The 22,228-nt window shown below is 36.5% G+C and overlaps 1 protein-coding gene across 6 annotated transcripts in view; it reads right to left on the bottom strand.

Annotated features, from left to right (window-relative positions):
* Window positions 1–22,228, bottom strand: part of ppp3ca (protein phosphatase 3, catalytic subunit, alpha isozyme) — a 442,233-nt gene that overhangs the window by 48,231 nt on the left and 371,774 nt on the right. For all 6 annotated transcript variants that reach the window (XM_039774410.1, XM_039774415.1, XM_039774411.1 and 3 more), the window contains exons 7-8: window positions 16,847–16,924; window positions 15,973–16,067 (exon numbers count right to left, since the gene is read on the bottom strand). In XM_039774410.1, the coding sequence (XP_039630344.1) occupies window positions 15,973–16,067; window positions 16,847–16,924 (173 nt within the window). The remainder of the gene's footprint in view (window positions 1–15,972; window positions 16,068–16,846; window positions 16,925–22,228) is intronic.

The raw sequence follows: 22,228 nt of genomic DNA on the forward strand, positions 1-22,228 counted from the left end.
TTAGCTATACCTTTTTGTTTATTGATTTTTAAAGTTTGTCCATTTTCACTACTAGGCCAGCGGATCCGCGGGGAACGGCTAGTTCTTGATAAAACACAATATAAAAAATTGATTTTAATTAATTTATTGACTCATTTGGAAAAGAAAGAGCATTTTATTTCCACTGAATTTGAGATTTGAAAGACAAGAACTGATAAAACACAATCCAAAGTTGAACCATATTTGTGAAACACTGTTCACTCTTGAATGAGCAAGATTCACACCCAGAGACTAGTCTCCTTCCTTCAGTATTGGGGTATGTGACACTATATATTATAGGTCTCCTTATAACATGGTGGGAGTACTAGTGATGAGGTCTGGGCCAAATAAAGGGGAAATATAATTGAAGTCTAATGTCTGGTGAAGTGATATGAATTTAAAATTCTGATTACTGTAAATCAATTTTTTATTCTTGGAAACTCTTTTAATCCAGATTAGGTTCATGCGTGTATAAGGCAAAAAATGGCCCTTGACAGGGTGCTAGTTTATTTCCCACTCACTGACACATTCAAACTGGGGTTAATTTAAGGATGTCAGTTAACCTAAACTGCATGTCTTCTTATAGGAGGAAAACCCACCCACATACATTGTTAGAACATGCAAACTCCACATAGATATTAATGAGATGTGAGATTTGAATTTAGGACACTGGATCTATGAAGCCACAGCATAACCACTGTGTTACCATGCCACATATTTACAACTGTTAATCTCCTCCATTCCATTTGTGTTCTGACTTCTTTCCAATTTTTTCAGGCTTTGCTTTTGAGACCAGCACCTTAAGGTGGTGGAGCAAATAAAAGAGTGTGCACTCTAAAACTGGCATCACATTACACAACTTATAGTTGGAGGGTATGTCAAACTTGATGACTATATTTGGTGATCTCATTGCCTGAGGATGTCAGATAACATGACTCAATATTTATTGGCATGACAGTTTACACGACTCCATGATGACTTTCCAGTGCAGTTTCACATTTTCAAAGTGCAACAAGGCTTTCTCCTTTTGCGAACATTCAATAGTACTGTACAAATGTTTACCTGTAATCTCTGGCCTTTTTTTATCCCTTTTTGTGGTGGTATGTAAAACATCAGATATCACATAGATGAGTCCCTCTTATGTTTGTGAAGTCCAAAACACCTGGGGCCTCATGCATAACGCCATGCGTTGAATTCACACCAAAACATTGCGTAAGGACAAAAGTGGAAATGTGCGCATGCAAAAAAAAAATCCAGATGCATAAATCTGTGCAAACGCCAACTTCTACATTCTTCCGGTACATAAATCCAGGTTAGCATGAAAAGTAATGCTCGTGCACGTGCCTGCTGCCCCACCCCAACTCCTCCCAGAATTACGCCTTTTTGAATATGCAAATCAATATAAATAGCCCTTAAACTCAGCATTCTGTGTAAAGGCAATGACAAAAACATGGGGGAAAATAGAAGAATTTCACCAAATACCAAGTTGAGGCAAGGAAAAATATACTACTTGTTGCTTTAAACAGTGGTATAAACAACAAAAGGAAGTTGATCAAGTGACATAAAATGTCAGAGAAACTTGAAAGGTCAAGTTCACAAAGTTGCAAGGTGCCGAAATAAAAAAGAAGTTGTCAGATATCAAAGTCGCAGTGAAAAGGCGGTCGTAGCCCACCGTCTGAATGTCATATGAAAGCTTATTAGGGTACAGAGAAATGAAAAAAAAAATAGGGACACAGTGAGAAAAAAGATTGAAATGTCAACTTTATTCTCGAAATTTCCACTTTAATCACATATTTTATTTTGTCATTAAAGTAGAACATCATAAATTTCATCTTTAAATTGTTTAATTTACTAGTTTCTCAAATACCATCGTAACTAAATTAGCACGTTAAATGCTTTGTTTTGTATGTGTTCTTCTATGTGCTCTATGTGTGTGAATCACTACGTGCTTCTTAAACGGGCTTTCTCTTTCTCCGACAGGACACAGAATCCATTACGTTCATGATATTACACCTCTCTGAATAATTTAAATACTGAGATGTATACTTGATATTATTTTCATGATGATAGTAGTTAAAGCATGTTATTAAACATGGGAACACGGTGGCACAGTGATAGTGACGAGCTGGCGCCATATCCAGAGATTGTTCCTGTCTCAAACAAGATGCTGCTGCGCCATGCATGACCTTCGATGAACTAATTTATTGCAGCAGTAAAGTCTCTTTCAAACGTACTAACCTCCAATTCCTGTCTTTCCTTTTCTTTCTCCAAGTAACCAATCACCACACAATCAGCTCTGTAACAGATGTGAATCCATCTGTAAGCTGAGAATGCTGATTCTTCAAAACTTTTAAGGAATATTGAAATATCTTCACAGTACATGTTTAATTATTCTATCCATCTATCCTTCCAGTGTCACGCCAGCCCCAGCAAGAATACAGCTCAAGGCAGGAACAATCCCTGAACTAGTTAGCGCTGCAACAAAGCATCCTCACATGTTTAATTATTATCAATATAGATTATTTAAATGATGTTAACATTTTATCTGTATAATGTAATAAACATATTTTGTTGCATTTCATCTTAAAAATGATATCGTCATCATATGTAAATACACGTTTTATAAAGTGACTCAGGTTGTGCAATATTATAACTGCAGTGCAAGTTTACAGTGAGGTTATTGTACTTATAAGTACAAACAGTTCTACAAGGAGCACTTGATGCACTGATTGAGTGTGTTTATAGTTTTTGGGATGAAACTGTTTTTGAACCGCGATGTCCGTACAGGAAAGGCTCTGAAGCATTTCCCGTATGTGAGCAGTTCAATTAGGCAGCATGGCTGAGGCGGCGTGTGCTTGATGCTGTATATTGATAATTCTCTTTCCGATCAGCTGCTGTAGAGCTGTGATTCTCCACTCAGACACTCAGTGATATAAATACTCCGAGTGGTGCAGTGACAGTAATATGGAAAAAGATGATCCGCTGTGGCAACCCTAACAGAAGCAGCTGGAAGAAGAAGAAGGTGCAGTGAGAGTAACAATGCTAAAGCAGCTATGGTATTTGGAATAGTTTGGCCAGACCATGGACCATTATATTGTTACAGGTTAATTACAATCAGATGCATTAAACTAATAAACAATATGCGGTTAATTTCAGTGTATTTGATAAAGCCGCGCCAGGGATGTGCATCTGAAAAGAAAGGGAAACCACACAGGAACAGTAGCACTACTTTGACACTGGGTGGCACCAGTTTGCAAAACTGAGTGAAAAACTTGCGTATGTCAAGGTTTGAGCTAGCGTGAAAATGTTCGTGGCTGTACGCCAAGTTTAGGTTTTATACATCGAGATTTGAGCATGGAAACAGGCTTACGCAACATTTTTCTTGCATACACACCATTTATACATGGGGCCCCTGATCTTCTTATTCCTTGTAGCTGCATTATAAGCAATGTATTTTCGGCTGAGAGCTCACTGGTTCGCAACTCTCACACACCCAGAGCCCACCCTTACAACTTAAGACAAAATCAAACCTGCTTGGTTTGGTTGCTATTTGGTTGACCAAGTCACTGGGTATGTTACACTACTCAACTGAAAGTTGAGAGAGTGTGCTGAATCTAAATCTAACTAGCTAAGGTTATGTAAATGAAGTTTGTGATTGAAACTTGCTGAAAAAGTTGTGTAATGTGCCAGGGCATTAACAGTGCCTCATCTGTGTTATATTTTGCATTTCAGAATCCATTTTGCATTTGGATTCTAGCTAATAGTTTAAATTACCCCAATATCTCATCCAAATACTTTTTGAAAGTTGTGTATTCAGAGTTAAGTTCCTGTCTTTTTCTTTACATTTTACTGTTGCTTTTGAGCTTCTTTTGGGAGGTGGTTCATTGGATGGCTTAATGAAAACTTTCTTTTTTCTCTATTAATTCTATGGATTTCATTTTTTTTATTTATTCCTAATGTAAATTATTTAAAAGGCATTCTTGCATTTAATAAATAAATTTGTTATATTTTATGTTTAAATTTAGGGTTATAGGTTATGACTATTAAGAGTTTTACAGATTATTGTCACACTTGCTCAGGGTGTTCCTTCACAGCCTCTCTCGGTTACATGTCTTCAAAACCTCACATAGTTAAGTGATTTTCTACAAAGTCAGCCTTGCTTAAAGATCATTATTGATAATGTGTGAAGGCACATCTAACATTAGGTAATGGTGCAGGAGAACGTGTGGGGCAGTTCAAAGGTGTTATCGTTTTAGGCTACGAGTAGATCTATGACATTATGTATATTTTTCACCTCTTTACCATTTAAGGCAACAGACACAAGGCAGGAACTATCATTGCAAGGCACCAGGGGACAAATATAAAAAACTTTCGCACACACAAAAAAAAGGCTTGAAATGTTCCTCTTTTCCACTCAAACGTTGGGATTTGCAAACGAAAACTTGACAGAAAAGGTTGCATATATTTATGGCATCTCTGACCCGAGCATAAGCAGCATTTTGGAGAAACTGGGAAATGACAACACCCTTGATCAAGAAGGGAAACCATATTAATGATAACTCGCACATATTATAACTGATCGCCAAGCCGTTATTATGTTGTGTGTTGACATGACAAAGGTATTTGTAGCTGCATTTGTTAAGGGTTTACAAATAGTTCAAAATGCATCTACCAGAAAGGCTTTCTAGCAGTTGTTGTACAAAAACACTACTCTGTCCAAGTGTCTTCATTTTAAACATTTAAACAAAACGTTTCACATAAAAAATAATGAAGAGAATTAATAATGCAAAAAAAAAAAAAAAGATCTTCTTGTCTAGGTTCTTTCATTCGGCTTTGATTTTCTTTTAGTTATCACATACCCTAAGACCTAGATTTGATATACGTACATTCATTCAGAAACCTCTGTCCCCTTAATGCCTTTTTGTGTAGCATTTAATATTTCATTCTAGTTGTCTAACTACAATCTTGAGAGCACTGCAATGACTAAAAGCAGAAAAATGGCTGAATATTAGTAACATTCCATTAATTTGTTAGCTTATGGGGTAAAATCAATCTTCCATTATCTATGTTAAAGCTACATTCTACTGTATTCAAATTAAGTACAATTAAGGTAAATTTACTATTACATTTACTTAAAAGATTTGGGTCTTAAAATATTTAACCTCAAAAGTTATGAATATGAAGTACAGACTCTGTTTCAGATCCCCTTTAAGACAGCCAATGTAGCTTATTTGCAACAAAGGACTTTGTTTGATTTGTCATCAGTTTATATAGACGACCTGTTGTCACTTCTCAGGGAACTAGCTGATAGGTCAGAAATATCTCAGCTAAGTTTCACTCCATCATACCCGCTGAACTGGAAGCTATTAACCGATCAACAATGAGCTACATTCATATGGTGTGGGTACACATGCATAAAATATTAAATGTTTTTGCCAACAAAAAAAAATCCACTTAAATAAAATTATTCCAGGTACAGCATCATAAACATTTGTAGTAATAAAATGCCATTCCAACAGGCAGTGCATCACAAACATTAGCACGGCCTTTAAGAATCCCATACCAAATGGCATATTTCAGAGACACTTGCTTTGCATTTGTCATTCCAACAGGTGGTGCATCACAAATGTCTGCAGCAATGCATTTTATTACTACAAATGTTTGTGATGCACCTCCTGTTCTAATGACAAATGCAATGAATTTCATCACTGCTTGCATTACAAAATATATCCCAGTGGACGATGAACTGCAAACATTAATGCTATGGTCTATGTTGATTATATAGATTTCAACCCATTGTAAATAGTTAGCACTGCTAGTTGGAACGAAAAAAGGAAATCTGCAGCTGTGTCCGGTTTTCGTAATATCAGAGCACTTTACTGCACTCATATTTCAATAAGGCCAACTAGGAGAAAGAAGCTACTTTTATCAATGTAAGCAGTTAAATTCCATTACTGCATACGTCATCTGTGAAGCCATGATGAGACTGCCCATGATTCATTTATTTTGGGGCAAAGTAGACAATGTACCTGTTGGCTGGCTTGCTGGTAAGGTAACTGGCTAAACCCTCAATGTTTCATAATGCCTTAACCACTCAGATGATGGCACCTTATGTCTTTCCCAGACCAATAGAATACAAAGGAGTGGCTGCTGCACATTCTTTGCAATCAGTTGTGGAGCACAGCATAGAACAGTGATACTTCAAGAGGGAGGCTGCTCTACCAGCCACTGAATATTTGCAGCATCATGTCAAGTATGTGTAAGGTTGATTAGCATAGTCCAGATATTGTTTCGGAGTGACAATCAGGCAGGGTTCTTACCATATACACACACTTACAACGCTTGAATCCAACAAAGTTTTACAAATGAGACCTCTGGCCTCTTACTATGACAAAATGATGCAGCCTGCAATTTTGAGAAAACTCACTGTCTATGTGACATTCCGCAAATACATCATCAATGGTTGTGTCATCTATGTATTCCAACTACCATAACGGTATTGATCCTGGAGGACGAAAACATAAAATGCATTAATGTGGAAACTGCATTAAATATACAAAGATTAAGGCCATACTGAATAAAAGGATTGTTTCATTTTATGTTGATTTAAAAGTGTAAACAAGTTAACTTTAATATCAAACGACCTTCTGGTTTTGGTAGCTATTGCGCTCCAGTGGCTAAAGAGATTGGCTTGAAAGTACAAGGCAGCACATTCCCCACTAGTATACAGCATATTTCAAGCTAGGGATATCCTGCTGTAGTTTGTGAGTAATGCAATATGAAAGAGAAATGAAAGTAAATGAATCATACTCACATGCATTTTAGAAAAGATGAATCAAAGGGAGGCATACCACAGCTGTCTCAGTCATTGTTAGGGGCCTCAGTATTGTAAAATTACTTTCAATTTTAAAACTTACATTTTTTATATATTTTTCTTCAAAATCCATAATTGCAGCAGAACAAATGTTCAGTATCACCCAACATGCAATCATGTTTTAAACTATTTTCACTATTAAAGCAGATTTACCTGTGATTTAGGGAAAGGTAGGTTAAAAATAGATCTTATTCTGCCATGGATCGTAAATATGATAAAAAATCTCTGGGCTGGAGCAACTAACCTTTTTTTCTCATTATGTAATACTTGGCAATGGGCTTTTCAGATATGTGGCTCATATTTAAGTTTCACAGCTATTTACTGAAACTGTGCACTTTGAAAATGGAAAAAAAAAACTGCAAACTGCAAGTGTCAGACAGCTAGGAGTGTGGAGAGAAAGAGAAATATTTATTGTAGCATTTACATTTATCATACCACAAAATGGGTGTTTATCTTCATTTTCTAAAACATGGAATAGCACCCATTTGGTGAAGAACGGATTAGCCTACTTGAAATGTATGAATAAAATATTATATTCAATTGAATCCCTGCAAATAACAAGTAAGAATCCTCAGCTTGTGGTACCTCTGCTGTAAGTCAGATATCACACATTCTAATTATTTGTTGGATTGATTTCTTCAGTTTTAGCTTAGTTGAACAGCTCTTGTATGTAGTGTGATGTTACTTGTTTGCAGTTTCTGGAATTTATTTCACATTTTACCTTATGTTGATAATTTTTTCAATTCCTGTCCAGTTGTAGACTGGTAATTTATCCAGGACATATTCCTCGCTTTAAACACATGCTATGCTCGTTACTGTTTACTGATAAGAATATGAAAATTAATGAATGAAAAGCTCAATGCCTTTGCCTTGATACTTTTGATCATTCCAGTTACAGAGTAGAGGAATTTTTGAAGGTTATTGAGACTATGTCCTTCACCATCTGTTTCAAAACTTTAGACATACAGTGTATTAAAATATGAGGCACATAAAATACTACTATATAATACTGCCCCAAGTTGTATATACTGTTAACTAAACATTTAATTGCTTTGCATACTAAATATAGTTAAAAATCCACTGGCTTAATCAATGAAATAATGCTTAATTTCTTTTGCTCAAACAAGCTACCAAATAAATAACATTTAGGTGACTTGGAAGATGGTTCAGAGTATCTGCATCATGCAGCTACTTTTCAGCACTTTGGACAGAGACCAGAACACGAATAACCAAATATGGTCCCAAAGTCCCTTGATTTTTACAATATGAATAACCCCTGCTGGCACTGCCAAATTTGCATAAACTCAAATCAGCATGTTTGCAAGAGCAATGAAAAAGGCTGATAAACAACTGCTTAGTGTTAAATATTAAAATTAACAGTTCTGAGATTTATTAAACCAGAAGAATTAAACACTGCAACACAACATCAACCATTGTCACAAAAAAGTTGATAAGAGAAGTGGAAAACACCATATTCATAGCTGAAATATCTTTTGCCATTTTAATAAGGTAATTGCTTAAAAAAACAAAAAAAAAACAACTCTTAACTTCATTACTTTGTGCTTTTAACATACACATGCAAGTGTGTTCAGTCCTATACAAAAGACAGCAGTCTAATATGCTGTCAATTACATGCTGAAAGGAAACCTGAAATAAAAAGTGTACATTATTCATTCATTTTCTAACCCGCTGAATCCGAACACAGGGTCACGGGGGTCTGCTGGAGCCAATCCCAGCCAACACAGGGCACAAGGCAGGAACCAATCCTGGGCAGGGTGCCAACCCACCGCAGAAGTGTACATTATCAGGAATTTAAGACATCATTCTTGAACATGTGAAACAAGCAAAGAAAAATCATGTCAGACCCTAAGGGAAGATGACGGAATGTGTGCCCACACATGCTGCATTTGTTGTACTGCTATCCTATATTGTCTTTCTGTTTTATAGATCACCATCTTGCAGTGCACCATAAGCATGAGGGAACATTCAGTGTAGAGGAAAGGGTGAAGGGTGGGAGTGAAGTTGTAGGTTTTACCAAACTTTGTATTTTTCAAAGACACTAATATGGACTTGTACCATACCTAACATCTACAAATGCTTTTTGAACAGTCATACATTTTAATACTGTAGCTGACAAATCATAACTTGGAGAATATATATGATAAGGCGCTTCAGATTCAATTAATCAGTCTTTATTTTACATAGCAATTTCAGTAGGAAAGTCAAAGTGATACAGAGGTTAGTATGGCTCCCACACAGAGTCGGAAGTTAATATGAAACCTTATAGTTTCTATATTATTTTTGTTATTTTAGATTTTCTTTGGTTGAGCCACATAGTTATGAATTCATCAAGTGTCACCACTGGGATGCACAGACTTACACAGACATTTTGATGGGCAGTGGGTCAAAGAGACAGAAAGGGCATTATACAGGAAAAGATCTGTTGTATCTTCATACTGGACACAAATTCGTGCACACTTTTAGTTCTGTTTTTTTAATTTCACTGAACATTTGGATTTAACTTCAGGGGCTTTACAATATTCTCAAACCAGCAAAAATAATTGTCCATGATTGCTTATTACATTAGATTATCAGAAAGAAGACTACAAAGCCTCTAATTTATTTTCCTAATGTACAGTAACCCATCTTAACAAAATTAAACTGCAAATAAAAGAATTTCCATCTAGTTATGTGAAATACCAAAGAGACCTTAACAGCAAGAGTTCACATCATCCTCCATAAAGTGCCACTAGAACTGATCATTCGATACCATAGATCACTATTCTTTCTATCATTTGCCTTTAAACAAAGAAAAGTAAATGTATTGATATGGAACCTTGAAGTACAATGTAAAATGTTTTTATATACTATGTTTTAAGATTTCTCATTAATACCACCTTTTTGTTTTCTAGGTGTTGTCATATTTTGGGTTTTGTAGGAGAATCTTTCTATTGGACAATGTTTTCACTGACTGCAACGATTGCCTCTTTGTTAATAGAGACATGTTTCCCAGCAGAATCAGAAGACTAGAGAGCCATTTCTTTCCATATAGATTTCTGAGTTTGGACATAATCAAATTGAGCTTAGAATACTTTGTTAAGCAGTAGTTGCTAATACAGTAAATAAGACATTAATTTTTGGAAACCGAAACAGTGCTGGAAACACTAAATTAGCATCATACCCATTGAACATGCCCATCATTGCTTGGGCACTATTCATTAGTCAGGTGTATGCAGAATTAAACATCCTCAGCTTTGTCAGTCTCTTTCTTTTCGGTTCACCGACAAAAGCGCGATAGACATATGAGCCCCGACAAAACCTTGACGGACAAATGAGCGCCGACAAACCTGCTAACTGATTTTCGGCAAATGCTCGCCGACAAAATCACCACAACAAAATCGCGAGAGAGGCCAAGAGAGTGAGACACGTACGTGCGCATTATGTACACATTATGTGCTAGGTTATAACTGTTGTAACTGCTGATGCAATGCCGTGAACAAATAACTCAGTCGAGGGTTGGCATAACGCGTCGTGTACAAAGCGGAATTACCAGCAGTCAGGCGAGAGGGGTCTGGCTGCAGCCACTGTGGAGCTCCACAGTAAGCGGAAACACGTGACCTCCACAGTCGGCGGAAACCGCCTTCAAGCATTCACGCATGCGTTAAACAGATTGGGCCGCACCGTTAAGTGTGTGATGACGTAGCCTTTCAATACGCACGTGCACGCAGATCGGGCCGGCAACGGGAATCACGTAGTGACACACACCGCATGCGTTTAATGAAAAAAATATTAAAAACAAAAATATCCACTTTACGGCCCAATCGGAACTGTGCATGATGTACAATTTGACATTACAGTATATTATTAATTTTAGTTCCACATTAGTTGACCAAAATGAAAATATTAATCGCGCAAAATAAACGAAGCAGCCTTTGTGGCGTAACGTTGATGTCCAATGTTCAACCGCCGTAAGAGGAAGCTTAGGTGTGCACACCTGATAAGCCCCAATTAGGGCGAAACACATGCGGTGTACTCTTTGTATTATTTGGCAGGTACTGTACTATATATATATTATATAAAGTATGTAGTGTTTTATTTTCCCACTCATGTAAATCATATAAAGTTTCCTTTCCGTTTTGATCTATTGTTGCAACTTCCCTCTTATGAGGAAATTGTGTTTGTTTAAAGATATCTTTAGACATCAGTTATTATTAATAAAACTGCCATTTGTCTTAAGGCATCAGGTTTATAAAACCTAACGTATCCAACCAGTTTTTAAAGAAATGTATGATCCTTTTTCAAAAAAAAGAAAAGAACACTGTGTCGCTGACTGTCCCTGTCCTTAGTGCTGTTACTGTCCACTTGTTAAAATTCTTTAATTCGTTCTGAGTTGTGCAATCAGGTCAGATGCCGAAGAAATGAAGAGCATAAAGCCACTGGTTCAAATACTCATTTATTCCAATGGCTATTAATCTTACAAATAAGTTTAACTTTATATCCACAGACTTAAATTAAGGAAATGTGCTATTATCACTTAAACCAATCTATTTGATCAATTTTTTTTTACAGTAAGTTGCTTGCTGCTATAGTTCATATTTATAATACATTTGTTCGTAGTGATGTTTTTAATGTTATTTCAAGGCGTCTTTGTAAAACACCCTGAGATATGGAGGAATATTTCGGACAAAATTAAATAAATAAATAAATGCGTGAATAAATAAAAGTACTGTGAAATGTGAGCATAAATAAATAAATGTATCATGAAATGATAGCATAAATAAATAAATGTGTCACGAAATATGTTTTTCGTTGCTTATTTATTTATTTAATTTTGTCCGTAACATTCCTGCAAACCGTCATGAAATACGGCTTGAAATAAAACTGTCACTTTCACTCGTCAAAGTTGAGAGGATGGGCTCTAACACGCCCTCTAGTTACTGATTGGTGAATCGATAGCACAAGAATGAATTAGAAAAATGCTTACTACTGCCGATGAAATGGATTCTGCCGAAGATATTACGTATTTCAGAGAGAGAATTGAAGATTTATCGGAAGAAATTACAATGTTGACGGCCCTTTTAGACTCCGATTTAGATTAAACTATTTTTGAAATTATCAAAGAACAGGTGGAACAGACTCGACTACACTCCAGTTCAGGTGACGCAGTTCCCTGCTCTGGACGTCCATCCTTTGACATTCCAGCTGAGTTAATAGAACACCTTCTGTTATGCGGTTTAAAAGTACGACAGATTGCAGATCTATATGGTGTATCGGAGAAGACGATCACAAGGCAAATGAGCCAGTTTGATATACGGTAAGCTGCAACGGCTGTATTAGTTTAGGTACTTTGACATGGAATGCCCAAAGCAGCGTCAACTAATATTTTGAACTGAACAACTTTACCACTGATCAGAGCTGTACAGTTGTTTGAAAAGTAGCTGCGAATATGCACCTGACTTTATACTCGTAAAACAAGGGTCAAATACTCAGTTCAAAATATTAGTTGCAGTTTACCGTATATCAAACTGGCTCATTCGCCTTGTGATCGTCTTCTCCGATACACCATATAGATCTGCAATCTGTCGTACTTTTAAACCGCATAACAGAAGGTGTTCAATTGACTCAGCTGGAATGTCAAAGGATGGACGTCCAGAGCAGGGAACTGCGTCACCTGAACTGGAGTGTAGTCGAGTCCGTTCCACCTGTTCTTTGATAATTTCAAAAATAGTTTCATCCATATCGGAGTCTAAAGGGCCGCCAACATTGTAATTTCTTCCGATAAATCTTCAATTCTCTCTCTGAAATACGTAATATCTTCGGCAGAATCCATTTCATCGGCAGTAGTAAGCATTTTTCTAATTCATTCTTGTGCTATCGATTCACCAATCAGTAACTAGAGGGCGTGTTAGAGCCCATCCTCTCAACTTTGACGAGTGAAAGTGACAGTTTTATTTCAAGCCGTATTTCATGACGGTTTGCAGGAATGTTACGGACAAAATTAAATAAATAAATAAGCAACGAAAAACATATTTCGTGACACATTTATTTATTTATGCTATCATTTCATGATACATTTATTTATTTATGCTCACATTTCACAGTACTTTTATTTATTTACGCATTTATTTATTTATTTCATTTTGTCCGAAATATTCCTCCATACTCCACAGTGGCCGCAGCCAGACCTCTCTCGTTGCCTGCCCGATCTGCGTGCGCGTGCGTATTGAAAGGCTACGTCATCACACACTTTACGGTGCAGCCCAATCTGTTTAACGCATGCGTGAATGCTTGAAGGCGGTCTCCGCCGACTGTGGAGGTCACGTGTTTCCGCTTACTGTGGAGCTCCACAGTGGCTGCAGCCAGGTGCTCTTGAGTCAGGCAGCCAGCAAGTCTAAATACGTTCAACTATCAAGACGTCTTGCTGCAATTCTTCCTAAATATGCAGGGCGTGGTTTTAAGGACTATCTGCGTGCCGTGCCGATGCCATGCCACGTCTCATAATATTGACTTCTAAAATAAACATTATTATATATGCTTTAAACTAGTAATTCATATTTAATGAAACTTTCGTGATTTTGTCGGTGTGATTTTGACGCCGCGTTTTAATCGGCACTATTTTGTTGGCGCTCATATGTCTATCGCGCAAATGTCGGGTCACATTCTTTTCAACTAGGACCAAGCAGACACACATGCAGACAGGGAGACACACCGTTATAGACACCTGTGGTTTTAAGATGCTTTGCTTGTTTCTCAGACCTTTCAACTGTTAGAAAATGCATTGTGAAAAACACTTATTTAATAAATCTCTAACAAGCTGAAAAGAGGGTATTATAGGCAAAGTGAATATATGAAGCATGTATGCAGACATTACAGCTACCTGCTATGTCAAAATATAACACAAACCTACTCGACCACGATACAAATATTTTATATTTTTTTGTAGAATTAATAACAGTAATTATCATAGACCATACTTTATTGTGACATGGTACAATACAGAGTGGCATATCCACCTTAACAACAAAAAGGAGGCATACACTTGCACTTGGAAACAATCAATTACGTACTAATAGAAGAAAAGGGCAATTGGGCCAATTACAGGAAAGAGACATGCGCTTGTGCCACTGCAGCCACCCCATTGCGCATGTCCTTGTTGCAATCCATTGCATGGGGGTGTGGCCCAAGACAAGTGACATCACAGAGGCATGGCCACACGCTCCTGGCAACCATGTTATATACTATAGCTATGTTTAGATCTGCCTTTGCTATTCACCAGTAAAAAGAATATCTAACACCTTCCCCAGCGAAAAGCACAGTTTGCTCCAAATGGTCATGACAGAGTCTTTGTTGAAAATCATTGTGATGTCACTGTCTGTGTGTAATTTGCATGTTTGCCCCAATTCTAAGGGGCTTTTCTCAGAATACTGCAATCATCCCTGAGACATGGAGATTAGTTAGATTGTGTATGATTAAGAGTGAGTGTACCCCTAATGGCTTAATTTTGTGTCCAAGGTTGGTTCCTGTCCTATGTTTTAGTAGAAACCTAAAACGGAATACATAGTTTTGGAAAACTAACAAATCAACAAATACCAGAATTCCAGCTCAAGTGGAGTCTCATAATTTATCAACATTCATAGCAATGAGAACTGTGCAATGAATGAGGAACTGTGGTACACAAATGAGGGTAATGCAAATAAAGAAAAAAATATATAATTTTAATATAAAAGCTCATCAAATGTACACACACATTATAAATAATGCACACATTTAATGTACCCACAACATTGCTACTTGAAGGACCATCTATTGTTTCTTTAACATATTACAGATCTAAAGCTTAATGACAAAAAATGTTTTTTCTTCTGCAACAGCTTAATCATTTTCAATACAAAAACAGAGACAATTCTATTGAATTGATTGATTTTTGTTTCATTTTGTAGGGCACCAAAATGTGTGGCATCATAAAAACAACACTTGCCAGATGTCTAGCTATTTATTTTGTAATATTATAGACGTGCAAAAGGTAGCTATTCACAGATAAATGTCTCTAGGCAAAAGTCATGCTAGACATTTTATTCACTTACACTTTAGTCATTTTTTCCTGTGTATTATTAACAGTAGATAATATGAAACCATCTAATATAAGTATATGGAGACCATATGTCTCCATAAAGAATCTAAAGCTGAATACTGTATTGGTCGCAGTAACTTGAGTCATCACTAAATTGTGGCTCCTTTTTATCTCACTACTTGCATTTAAACCATAAATGCAGTTTTAGGACTATTGTCAGTTGTACTTATTTTATAAAATGTGCAGTATTTATGAATTAAAGATTTTTAGAGTTTAATAGCATTTAGCCTAGGATTAGGTGTGGCCATTTAATGAACCATAACCTCTTAGCATAAATGTTTAATGCCTAAGCCCCGTTCCCATCAACAGACTTGTACACATTTTCATTATAAAAAAAAATCAAATTACAGCAGGAACATTTCTCACACCCATAAAGACCCAGCTACAATAATAAACCTGTTACTGTTAGTTGTTTTCGTGTCAGACCCCCTATATTGGAAAAATAAATTAATTTCACTGAACACATTCATAAAAAATGCACAAAATATACACAGTAATAAAAGAGAAATACTACATTTCATGCATTTTGATCTGGTTGACCTATAAACATTTCACTGTGTTTATTTTGCTTCTAGGAATACTATTCATGATATCAGAAAAGGAACCTACTTTTCATATTTTTACTTTATTAATTTATTTATGACAAAACTTCGCTGCACTTACCAACTGTCTGTGAATTTTAGAGGTGTAGGGCAGCAGAGGACATAGGGCCTAATACTTTGGGAGTTTGCTTAGTCTCTGCCTTCTCTTTCCTCTACACAAGGCAAAAATATGTTTTCTTCCATACAAAAACACAAGTAGCTATTTCAATGGATTCAAAATTCAACAAGGAAGGCTTTTGTGGCATAACATCAGAACTACTTCTCATACAAAGTGGCTATAACGTGTTATTATATGAAAAAAGCAAAGAACTCTGCCATTAGTATAGAAATGCTAGGTGGAGACTCACCTTTGTTATTGTAAACATCAAGGTAGTTTGGTGCTGAGAAAATGGTGATTAGGGAAGGGAAGCCTGTGGTTTGACTTTTCCGATACATCCTATAGCTGATGAGGAAAGACATAAAAAGAAATAAAACAGTTAGCAGCTCCTCACTTCTGTTACCAGCAGGTGAGTTGTTCTTTTTTTTAGGATGATGACATAAAATTAGCACCCAAAATAAAACAAAAGGAGAACACTGCAGAATTTAAAAATTGTAAATGTACAATTTAGTACAGATAAATCATAACAGTTTGCCACAAAAATTAAAAGAACATAGACACTGCAAAACAGTAAAGATTTTCTGCCTCAATAATTTCTAGCTCCTATCTATTTCCTCAATTTATCACAATGGCAATGCTTTGTCATTCAAATTCTCCATTCACTTTGTATTGTACTTGTGGTTGCTGTTATTATTATATGTCTGCTGTTATGATTATTTCTTTTGAATATATTTCTTTATGTGCATGTCAGACAACATGCAAAAGTAATATCTCTGAACTGCAGTGCATATGAGAAACTTAAACATGAAGCACATTTAAATATGATCACCTAGATTCCTCATTCCTAATCTCAGTGCTGTTTGAAGCTAATGGACTACTTGGAGTTTTAATGAATGGCAGTATGGTTGTAAGAAAAAGGAGTGATGCTGTATAAGAATCTGGGGATGCTCCAGATACAACCTTTATTAATACTGAATGACTCTCACCTCAGAAAATTTAAGATGCATTCCTCATATGCTAAAAGTGTCTGCATCATCCTTCATGGTTAGTACTGAAACTGGGAAAATAAAAGATGCAGCAGTGCAGGCTAACGACACAATAATGGAGGTAAACCTTTAACATACCCAGCATCTTGTGCCTCATGAGCTCGGATAACTGATAATAAATTATTGTTCTGTAGAAACTCGCATACAGCAGGGTAGCTGCATAAGGAAAAAAAAGGAGAGAGAAAGAGAAACAGAGAGAGAAAGTGAACTTGGGTCACAATATGAAATCTGTGAGTATAATAACAGTAACACAGAATTGCCACAAAACTGTTTGAGAAAACACCACAAACCGCATTTGTACATCCATTTTAGAACCCACATAATCTGATTCTGAGCAACACTGCGCTCAACGAAGTAACCAAAACTGGAAAGGGTACCAGTATGTTAGGGAACACTTACTGATTATGAAGAATGGTTGCAGTTAAAGTGAACAACAAGACTCCATCTGTGATGCAGTTGCATAAGATAACAAATGGTGCATTTCACCCCGAAATTAAATTGTGCAATGACATACTGTAACTGTGTGTGAGTTTCTTCTTGCTATCTGAAAACATCTACTTTTAATATTTCACTTCCATCTAATTTAATATAACATGTGAAATGTTTTCGGCAAAAGAGCAGTGCAATGGTTAGATATGAATTTGAGCACTGGGCAGTTCACTCTCTTGTGTGGATTTTGCTCATTTTTGCCATGTTTATGATATTTCTACAGGCACTCTAAATAAGCAAAGGTGAGGTTAACTGGCAAATTTAAATTTGCCCAATGTGAGTGTTGACATGCTCTGTGCCGGACTGATATGCCACTAAGGCGAGTTCCTGCCTAAAGTTTTTCCTGCTAGGTTTGCTTCTGGCTCTCTGCAACCCTAAAACATATGGATTTTTGGAAGCAATTTGTGAGACACCCTTAAAAAAACAGTGAAGCTGAATAAGAAAGAGCAAGCAAGTTTGAATGATGCACAAGGAGAATATTTGAAAGAAGAACAATGTTGTTTTCTGTTGCTTGGCAGATGTTATTAATGCTATTAGTGATTTTAGAAAATCATAAATGAAGCTTTTGATATTCACTTGTTAAAGCACAATCTTATAAATCCCACTATTGTAATTTAGGCAAAGTATAAAAAGTAACAGCGACATTTCGCTTCATATAGATTACTGTGGTACAGTATATTGTGTTTAGCAATTTAACAGTTGTCAAGGAATTTTGATTAAACTCTCGTTTTCTGAAAGTCAAACAACAAACACATAAACTTGTTAGTATATTTTGTACACTGACACAGAAAGCATATCACACCATTTCACGCACCACCCACACGGAAACAGCACCAGGAGTCCAGAGTTGACTGGAACACTGTGCCTTTGAAAAAAAAATAAGAAGAAAAGCTTCTTAAGAAAATGTCTCCCTGTAAAACCGACGCAAAGAAGTCAGCCTTAGATCACAAGGAGCCAACTGATGGGTGCAATGGTGTGTATACAGTAATAAATCCATTTTAGATTGCAGCATCACCATGTGAATTGAATGGCTCATGGTGTGATTAGATGGAATGGCAGGCTTTTTGTTATGATACGGAATGCCTCTTCAGGGGATTGCATTAAGCCAGCTGTCTGCATATACAACCAATCTGTGAGGTTGGACTGTTCTCATCTACTGTGTTTCTGGTGGCATATGGTGCTGCAAAATTGATGGGCATTTAAAATATTAAAATTGGAAAAAACAACATTTGTAGAAAAAGGAAAGGCTTAATACCTGAAAGTGTAAGGCATTTATAGGTATGTGTCCTCTTTATTTAATTCCCCTGATGCTCACAAAGTAGGCTAAGGCTGTAAAATTATATGCAATTAGATGTGACATGCGTTTGCAAGTTTAAAAAAAAAATAAAAAAATAGAGCAAGACAAATGAATCTGCAAATCACCAGGGGCCCATGTTATATTCCCTAGACATGGAAACAGATGACACACATTCATAGTTTGCTTGGCCAGTCTTCATAACATCCATATTGTTACAGGCCATTTTATCTTGTTAAATAATTTATACTGATTGCAGTGTAGAAAAAAAAATGAACTTGGCGTATTTGTATTACACAATCACTGTAGTGACTAAATGATAATCTAAATTCTTCATTTTTAATCCCCTGCCTTTATCTTAGAATAAACTCAAGGCCCTGTAGTGGATGTGGGAAAGTAAAAATGGAATTCAAGAAAAAGTAAACTTTACTATGCAGAAAACCACATAAAATCAGAATAAAAATAAAGTTAATAAGAAAGTCTCAAACAAAATTGCTCTCCTTCAGCCACTTCCTCCCACAGCTTTCTTTGTGTCAGGCACATCTCCAATTGTAGTAGCTGTAAGTTATATTAAATGACTGCCCAACTCTAATGACAAAAATTCTGAAGCGACAGTATAATAACAAGGTGATCATACTACATATCATGCTTTGGAGTACAGCCACTCCTAATAGTATGCAGTTATTAATGAACATCATTACAGAGGTTAAGTGAAAGCATGATTATTCATGAACAAGTTAAAGATCTTTACACACTACTGGGATATAATGATTCAGAAATATTTTATCTTTCACAACGCATAAAACCAATACTTGAATACTATATTTAGTTATTCTTATAAAACAAAATAAATCTAAAAAATGCTCAGTGATTTCAAAAACTTTAAACGTTAAATACTAATTCATCCAAAACTGCAAATTCAAAACCATAAGCCATAATCATGACTAGAATTCCCAAAAACGAAATACCAAAGCACTAAAAAGGACAAGGAGGCACAAACAATGGAAGCCACACTGCATTCTCAGAGCCATGTCGAAAGGTATTACAGTGATTCCTCGCTATATCGCGCTCCGACTTTCGCGGCTTCACTCCATTGCGGATTTTAAATGTAAGCATATCTAAATATATATCACACATTTTTCGCTGGTTCGCGGATTTCTGCGGACAATGGGTCTTTTAATTTATGGTACACGCTTTCTCAGTTTGTTTGCCCAGTTGATTTCATACAAGGGACACTATTGGAGGAAGGCTGAGAAGCTACCGAATCAGAGCACGTATTACGTATTAAATAAAACTCCTCAATGATATACGATATGCTTCCTGCGCGGTGCTTCGCAAACTTCAAAACTCTAACAGCCCGTATTGATTTTTGATTGTTTGCTTTTCTCTGTCTCTCTCACTCTCTCTGACATTCTCTGCTCCTGACGGAGGGTGTATGAGCAGAGGGGCTGTTTGCTTAGAAGATACGGACGCTCTTCTGAAAAATGCAGAAAGACTACCTTCACATTGATCCCTTCATTGCATCGGCTTTATCACGGTGCTTCATTTACTTAAAAGCCCAACAGCCCTATTGATTTTTGTTTACTTTTCTCTCTCTCTCTGACATTCTCTGCTCCTGATGGCACTCCTTTGAAGGGGAAGATACAGTATGTTTGCATTCTTTTAATTGTGAGAAAGAACTGTCATCTCTGTCTTGATCATGGAGCGCAGTTTAAACTTTTGACTAAAGGGTGTTATTTCATGTCTAGAGGGTTCTGATAATGTTAAAAAAGTATTTAGAAGGTCATAAACAGGTTTTCTATGCTCTAACTGCGAAAATATTAGATTTATAAATAAAGAATCCTACGTTGTGGAAATTCATTTATCTGTCTGGAGCGGATTAACCGCGATAAACGAGGGTTTACTGTATAACTGTGCGGAGAATATTTATAAACATTGTGGGAGAGTTTCTAAGGGCTTAAAATATATAAAAATAACCATACAAACATATGATTTCTACTTCGCGGATTTTCACCTATCGCGAGGGGGTTCTGGAATGCAACCCCCGCGATCGAGGAGGGATTACTGTACTCCTTCGATTAACTCCCTAGCCTTAATCATTAGATATCTAGACCAGTTAAGTACAGCTTGAAATGAATGAGGTACGATATATGGAGAGAGCATGCGTGCTTTAAATGTCCTGAGAAACACCTGAAAAGAACAATCACAGTTGGAGCCTAGGCCAGAACATTTCTAAGGATTTGGCTAGCCCTTCCTTTTGCATGCTATTTGCTCCAGCCCTTCCTGCTGTTATCTATGGCAGTTTATTTTACAGTAATCACATAGTGAGTTGGAAAAGGTAAACAAAGACAGCAATTTGTGAGGGTTTATCACTTCACCACTGAGTTTGCTTACCAGTGTGGCAGATACCATTAGGAGTTCATTTGATTTCTGAGTTTTCATCTCCTTTGTCTTATGCTTTTGTTGTGGATTTACTCTTTTGATGTTATGTTTTTATCTGTTCTGATTGACAGTTTATGACTCTCTGTCTGCTTTTCAGATTTTGCATAACTGCCCTTATGAATTTTGTTTTTATACTATCTTCCTGTTTTTTTTGGATTACAGATTTGTTTATTAAAACAACTGAAATAACTACCTTCTTGTCATACCATTCCTGTTGTGATTTTCACACTAACCTTGGTTTGCCGTGCTGTTTGCACTTTATAGGGCCTTGGTTTTTTCTATTGGAATGCTGGTGCCGACAGCCTGCTGGAGCTTTTGTCTGCTAAATGCTTTATGCATATTTTATATATGCGTCCACTAAGAACCAAATGAATATCACAAGACCTCCACTTTGTTTTACATAGGCTCACAATCTGCTAGTGAACATGACAGCTCCTCCAACAGCTGGCAACACTCTGCCACTCGGCTTTTAACCCTGGGCATAGGTAAGTAAAATGTATTACGTGTCAAATGAGTTGGGAAAATATTGTGATTCTGGTACATTGCCTGATGGAATAAAGTTATCTTGATCATTTCATCAAGATAACGTATAAGACAACCCCGGCCCTACACAGGTTGCTTCCTTTTAAACATCCAGTTGTTGTTTGCATTTCATTCACTAAGCCTCTGATTTCAATTGGAAAAAGGGACATTGTTAGTTACTTTTAATGTACTAAAGGTTAAATTTTGAATTTCTCTGGACCTGCTATTCTCAAGATTCATCTGGGCTAAAAAAATCTACTCTCTATATATAAAATCCTAAGCCTAAAAGTGCAACGATTTTGTGCAACAATTTTATGTGACTTTTTTGTCATGCTTTAAGTCTGGCTTATTTGAAAACCTACATATATATGTTTGGTATCATTGTTTTCAGAATTTATTGAACTTTAATGAGATGTTGTTAGATTATCAGATTCTTATTCCGTTTTTAAATTATAAACAAAAAAATATCAAGAAGTCACATCCCGCGAGATGAGACATTGTGTCAAGAGATTTAACTGTGCCCGGGACTAGAAATAAAAGACAAAGAGTAGGATAGCTGTTGTACAGGCTTTTAAATGTTGGAAGTGCCATGCGAAATGCAGATGCCGCAGCCGCAAGCCAGCCGCTGATCGAGCAAAGAGGAGGTAAAAAAAAATGTATTTGTTTCCCATTGTATCACCGTTTTAAGAGGGGGTTTTGGAGGAGCTACCGCG

This window comes from Polypterus senegalus, chromosome 13, assembly GCF_016835505.1.
Source record: "Polypterus senegalus isolate Bchr_013 chromosome 13, ASM1683550v1, whole genome shotgun sequence".
Classification (NCBI taxonomy): Eukaryota; Metazoa; Chordata; class Cladistia; order Polypteriformes; family Polypteridae; genus Polypterus; species Polypterus senegalus.